This window comes from Galeopterus variegatus, unplaced genomic scaffold (genome assembly GCF_000696425.1).
Source record: "Galeopterus variegatus unplaced genomic scaffold, G_variegatus-3.0.2 Scaffold2060, whole genome shotgun sequence".
In the NCBI taxonomy this organism is placed as follows: Eukaryota; Metazoa; Chordata; class Mammalia; order Dermoptera; family Cynocephalidae; genus Galeopterus; species Galeopterus variegatus.
Genome location: NW_007728171.1, coordinates 59,216 through 65,833, shown reverse-complemented (window position 1 = coordinate 65,833; position 6,618 = coordinate 59,216). Strand labels below are relative to the sequence as shown.

At 42.7% G+C, this 6,618-nt stretch overlaps 1 protein-coding gene across 1 annotated transcript in view; it reads right to left on the bottom strand.

Annotated features, from left to right (window-relative positions):
- Positions 1-5,930, bottom strand: part of MYLK3 (myosin light chain kinase 3) — a 38,627-nt gene extending 32,697 nt beyond the window's left edge. The window contains exon 1 of the mRNA XM_008580292.1: positions 5,454-5,930. Within this exon, the coding sequence (XP_008578514.1) occupies positions 5,454-5,930 (477 nt within the window). The remainder of the gene's footprint in view (positions 1-5,453) is intronic.
- Positions 5,931-6,618: the final 688 nt, after the last annotated feature.

Below are 6,618 nucleotides of genomic sequence, written 5' to 3'. Positions count from 1 at the left end.
TTTTACATTAAAATTCTAGGATCCCTTTTGGGGTAATAGAATTGTTCTTTATTTTGATTGTGGTCGTGGTTACATGGGTGTATATATTTGTTGAACTGTATACTTAAAATGTACATAGTTTGTAAGTGCGTGCAGTGTATTGTACATAAATTATACCTTAATGAAATAATTATTATTTAATTATTATACCTTAATAAAACTGATTAGAAAAAATTGTAGGTTCCCAGTTTCTTTCTTTCTTTTTTTTTTTTTTTTCATGTCCAAATAACTTTATTTTTAAGGAAATTAGTCTCAATAAGTTCAGTTCTTTGCAATGAGTAATTCTGGAATGAAGACAGCAATTTTAGTTACCAAAAATGTGAAAAATAAAACTTCCTCCAAACCAACATATTAAGAAACAAAACCAAAATGTTTGCTAGTTTTAGCTCTTCAATACTTAAGATCCACAGGAGTAGGGATAATATTTTTTTTCGTCTCTAACACAATGTGGATTACAATAGTGAGAAGTAGCTGTGTTGGCCATTAATAAATTTGCCTTAAAAAATGCTTACATAATGTAATATCATCTTTTAACTGTTCCTATAAACAATGGCAGTAGTTCCTCTTTGTGTACTGACATTACTTACATAAGGTGTGACATTAAAGGTATAATTGGTTGTGAGAAATATGATTCCAATAAATCAACAGTTACAAGATTTTCAAAGAAATAATTTAGTCATCGTATTAGGGTCAAAACCTCAACACTTTTGGAAAAGTAATTTGCAATTGTAATAAATTTGAGTTTATTCCTATTACTTCTTTGGGAAACACAAAAAATATAGTTGCTTGTGTCGTTATTAAGAAATCTTTTGTTTGGGCAATTTTCTTTTAAAATATTCCAGGCTGCAGTGTATCATTTTAGTTTTCATGGCTGCTTTTATGGTAAGCGTTTCTGCTAAAATACTTTATCAAGTGGAAATGCTATTAAATTTCAACACTAAGTGAAAGTAAGCATACTTTTAAACAAAATAAAAGCTCTGCAGATTTAGTTACTTTTTTTAAGCAAATGTCTAACTTTTGAAATTAGAGCCTCTTACTAAGAAAGCATGCATGAAAAAGGCTTTTTTCTCTTTGAAATTATTTATTTTCTTTAATCACAAAATCCTTACCAAATTATGTATTACCTATAAACCTGAGCAAAAAGATAAACTAATTTAATATTTTAAGAGAGCATGTCATCCAAAATTATACAGAAATATTGTAAATTTCCCAGAATACACAATTTAAGGAATTGTTCCAGTTCAGTATTTTTAAAAGTTACATTTCCTTTATGGATCTCTATAGAGAACTAAAGATACATAACTATAAAATATTGGTTTTTTGGTCACAAGTGATTTTATGCTTATGGGGAGAGAAAAACGTATGAAGTTATGAACTAGGCAAACAAATACTCATCGTTGTTAGCTCAATGTCAGCAGAAAGCATTCAATAAATATCTTTTGAATGAACAAGTGATTTTTGATGACAAAATATATTAATTATTGTGATTACATTTAAAGTTGATTTTGTGAAAACATAAGCGGTTTCTCTTAAAAAAAATCTGAAGATCTGGCAACTCTGGGCTCAAATGGCTAAATTCAACTGGGGCAGTTCCCTCTAACTGGGGCACTATAGTCCTCACTTCTCCTGAATGTTCCCTTGACCCAAGGCTCGGGGTTGGTTCCTTGTGTTTTTCCTACTCTGTCTCCACTTCTCTCAATCCGATTACCTGCTCATCCTGTTGGGACTCCAGGACACCAAGCTTTGCCCTCTTGATGGTAAGAAACAGCACACGGAGAATGCATAGGTTGGTGCCTGGCATGTGGTAGGCACAAGAAAAGCTGGTATTTGCTGTTATGATTATCACCAGCGTCATCAATGTGGCCCAGACCCCCTGCTCAGCAGACAGCTCTCCCTTATCCTTTTTCTGTCATCTCTACAGTTGGGTGAACTAGAGGGATGATCACAGACCTCCTCCTGTTTCACTCCACCAGTAGAAAGGGACACGTACAGACTGTCCTTTGGCAGACCTTATTAGGCTCAAACTGTCCTCTTCCTCCCTCTGTCTTTAGTGTAGACAGACACACACATGCACATGCACACACACCCTACACAACCCACACACCCCACACATAGCTAGGTTCTGTCTTCAGGTCTAACCTTCTGGTCCCTGCCTTGTCCGTGCATCCAGAAGAAGTAAAAGAGACCTCGAACACCATTCTCGAGGACTGATGCATCTGAACGGCTTGACCATGCTTTAGGCCACCCCTGGCTGAGCCTGAACCTGTCTATCATGAGAGAGCGCCTGGCTTCTAGAAATAATATAATTCATTGATGCAACTAAATGAAGTGCCATTGGGCACTTTGGAAGATCCAAGGAGAACCTTCATGAAGTTCTGGCAGAATTTTCAAATTTAACAGCCAGTGTCAGGGATTTAATTCAATTCCGCAGATGAATACTATTTCCCCAGTCTCTTAGGAAACATAAAGAGGGTCTCCAGAAAGTCTCCATACTGCACAGTTCTCAGTACTGACAATGTGTTAAGTAGCTGTAGCTGTGTCTCAGTTCACTGTCCATTCCCTGAGCACCTCTTGCAAGACCAGTCCTGGCCTCATTACATGGACAGAAGTAGAGGCTTCATGTCATGGGCCAATAAGCAGCTGAAAGCCTGATTGGGAGACTGGACCCAATTCTGTAATAGTTACTGATATGCGTATTAAACTCAAGGACCAGAACCGAGATCAAGTGTCAGAGGAGCAGTACAGACAAGAAATGTTGCAAGAACTCAGAAAAGAGAAAGTTCTATGACTTCCCCCTATCCACAAATGCCTAAATATTTTCAGTATATATGATAGCTAATTTCATTAATATATGAAGAGCTCTTACAAATCAATAAGAAAAAGGCAAAAAAGCAAAACAGAAAAGAGGGAAAGGACATGAGCTGGCAGTTCACGGAAAATACAAAAGGTTTTAAACCTATTAATGATATTCAATCTTCTAGTAAAAGAAATATAAATTAAAAGCACAATATATCATTCTACCTACTTTTGGTTATGTTTGAAATTTTCCATAATAAAAAGTTTAGTTTTTTTATGGATTAACAAGAAGAGTTAGCTTTAAGAGACACTTAGGCAATTGCCTTATTTGGATCTGAGTCAACTAAACAAACTGTAAAAAGTTTTAAGGGGCCGGCCCGGTGGCGCGCTGCAGAGTGCGCAGCTTGGGAGCGCGGCGGCGCTCCCGTGGAGGGTTCGGATCCCATGTGGAGACCAGTTCCCGCTCACTGGCTGAGCGCGGTGCAGGCGCAACACCGAGGGTTGCGATCCCGTTACCAGTCAGTAAAAAAGACAAAAAGGGAAAAAAAAAAAACTTTTAAGGATGAGACAATTAGGGAAATTTGAACACTAACTTTGGTAATATTAAAAACTTACTATTCATTTTTTAAGTATGGTAATGATATCATGATTATGTTTTTAAAAAGAGCCCTTATCTTTTGGATACAAGTGCTGAAACATTTATGGAAGAAATGATCCAATGTCTCAGATTTGTTTCAAAATAATCTGGAGAGGGGCAGGTGGGTGAGGAACAGATGAATTGACCTTGGCCTCCAGAGATGGGCTCCTGGGGTTCATTATATTAATCTCTATATAAATATTTGAAATTTTTCATACTAATATGTTTAAAAAAACACATGCACAATAAGATCTCATTTTTCATTCACTAGACAGGCAAAGAATCAAACAGTTGAATAATATGCTTTGTTAGCCAAAGTGGAGGCAAAATTGGAATAACTCCTTTGAAGGTTGGTCGGGCTTTATCTATACAAATTTACCCTTTGGCTTAGCATTTCCATTTCTACCACTAAGGTTGTATCAAACAGATAAACTCGCACTTGTGTTCAAAGACATACATCTGTGGATATTCACTGCATCATTATTTATACTAGCTAAAAGTGAGGAACAATATAAAGAAACAATGCCACAGACTGGTTAACAAGTTAAGACACATCCCCCCATATAGAGTACTCCACAAAATTAAGAAACAAGAACAAGGAAGCTTTCTAGGTACAAATCTCAAACAATGCTTGAACTATATTAAGCGGGGGAAAAAAAAAATCAAGTCCAGAACAACGTGAATCATATTTGAGTTAAAACAAAACAAAACAAAGAGGATGGTGTGTACCAATGTGCTTGTGGCTGCACAGCCTACATCTGGAAGGATTCAAAGGAAACTGGTGTCTATGATTGTTTGTGGGGCAGGGGGTTGTTCTGGGAACTGGGAGATGGAACAGCAGCAGGGAGATGTAGGCTCTTTATACTACCTGAATGTTTCTTTTTTATCATGTGCATATTAAATTAATTTTCTTTTTGATTAGATTTGTTTTATTTGGTTAATTAGATTAACTTTCCTTTTTAAAGCTGGGTTCTAAGTGACAAGAGCAGAAGGTCACGTCTTCCTGAGACCAACCTCGGTGGAGGAGGTGGGGCGCACAGTGCAGACAGCAGGGAGCTGGGGTGGTGGGCTCTGGGAGAAGTTGCGGGGCAGGGAGAGGCAGGATCAGCAGGGTGAGGTCTGGCCTGGCTGCAGGGGAGAAAAGCACAAGCCTGTCTTCCTGTGTCAGCCTCAGTAGCTGACACAGAGCCCAGTACAACCCCCTTTAAACCCCAACTCATCTGTTGCCAGAGGTTGGTGGGTAACTGCAGGGATCTGAAATGGTGGCTTCAGGCTGAGTGTTGCTAAGTGGCTGACCCTTAGCTGTTCCCAAATAGGGTGTCCCTCTACACACCTCGCCTTCCCCCCACCCCTCTCCAGCAGCTGAGCTTCCATTAGCCAGCAGGTTTGGTTATGCAATGCTTGGGAACAGCCGCTTCCAGAAATGCCACCCTCCACCCCCAGGCTCCGGCTCCTGCCTGTTGTGCCCCCTGGGTCACTGTCAACACTCATCTCCCCACAGGCAGCTGCACCCTCCACCCACTCTGGGGCAAAGCACAAGGTTGGGGACAGGAAGTAGGGGTTAAGTTTCTGAGCAGGAGCCCTGTCAGGGCAAACTGACTGCTCCCCATTTGTCTCCCACCCCAGGTATGAAGGAGTTGAAAGGAACCCCAAGGGGAAGAGAAGTCACAGGGATGTCAAAGAAGCTTAATGGTCTTCCTCTCCCTAATCACAGTGTGCCCCACTTCTAGGTTCCCTGCAGCTGTCCTGGCCAGGGCACTGCCCCTGCCTTTCCCTGGAGAGAGTGGCAGTCAGTGTCCTGTCTGTAAGCCCACCTGTAAGCTTCCATCTCTCCTCTTCCCCATCAACAGGTCACAGAGAAGGCACAAGAAGGGAATAACATCTCTCCAGCTCTCCTAAGACTAGCCACCTGGCCAGTCTCCCCACCAGGGCCCCTGGGCCTGCGCTCCCCTCCAGCCAGGGCAGGGAAGCAGGAACCAACCTCCTCGGGGCCATCAGCCAGGCTGCCTTTCCTCCAGGGGACACTCCCTTGCATGATGAAATCCACCACCTTCGAGTTCTGAAATGCAGCCCCCACCAAAGTGATGGCCCTGTCCACAGCTACCACCATCCTGAAGAGGGCTTCAAGTCTGGCACCGTGCTGGGCGGCATCCTGCCGCACGGCCCTTACCAGCTCCAGGACCTCGGGCCACCCAGCATGGGTGTCAGCTGGAGGAGCACTGTCGGCCCCAGCTGGGCCCTGCGCTCGGGAGGCCTCCAGCCGGTGCAGGCCTTGCTGCAGGTGGCCCATGCCTCGGCACACGCACTGCAGCTTCTCTGTGATGTCTTCTTGGAAATGCAAGAGTTTGTCAACCTTCTCATTCAGCACGTTAAGCTTCTTGTCCATGGTGGTTAAGCAGGCCTTGCTCAACACCGGCAGCCCCCGGGGCCCCAGACTCTCCTTGGAGGTGCCTGACATCCTGAAGGAGGCTTGGCAAGGACCAGGGCAAGGAAATGGAAGGGCCACAGACCTTGATTTTCACTTAGTCGGTAGTGTCTGGAAGTTCATTGTCCTCGGGAGCTCAGGCCTCGCTCTGTAGCACCAACCCACCCAGACTGCCTGTGCTATTTGGTAGACAGAAGACCAGGTTCTCTCTGTTTATCTCCCACTCTGCCAGGCGCTGTGAGTGACAGGCTTAGTTTGGCCCAGGCCCTTCTCCCCGGGGCCCCTTTGACATCATGGCAGCATTTAACATTCCTCCCTGAGAGGCTGTTGATGGGCAAATATTTTAAGAATCTGCCCAGGACAGGCAGGGGTTCATGTAGCTGAAGCTAAAGGTTAGAAGAAAAGGATCCTTTAAGTAACATGCCTGTCAGCTGGACTATCCGAGGGACATTAGGGATCCCTTAGGGATCCCAGGGAAGAGTAAGACCTTCAGAGGACCAAAGCATTGATGAGATGGGGCTCCACCGGTCACACACACATCTAATTCACAATGAAAAGCAAGACCAAAACAGAAAGAAATGTGAGACCATGCAACAAAGTTCTGACTTTTGCTATGATGAAAATTTTGAGGCTTCTACATATTATAAACATATTTTTGATGCCCCTACTTTGCCGATGCCCAAAACATGTTTAAACTGCCTGTGTGGTGAGTCTGCAGGTC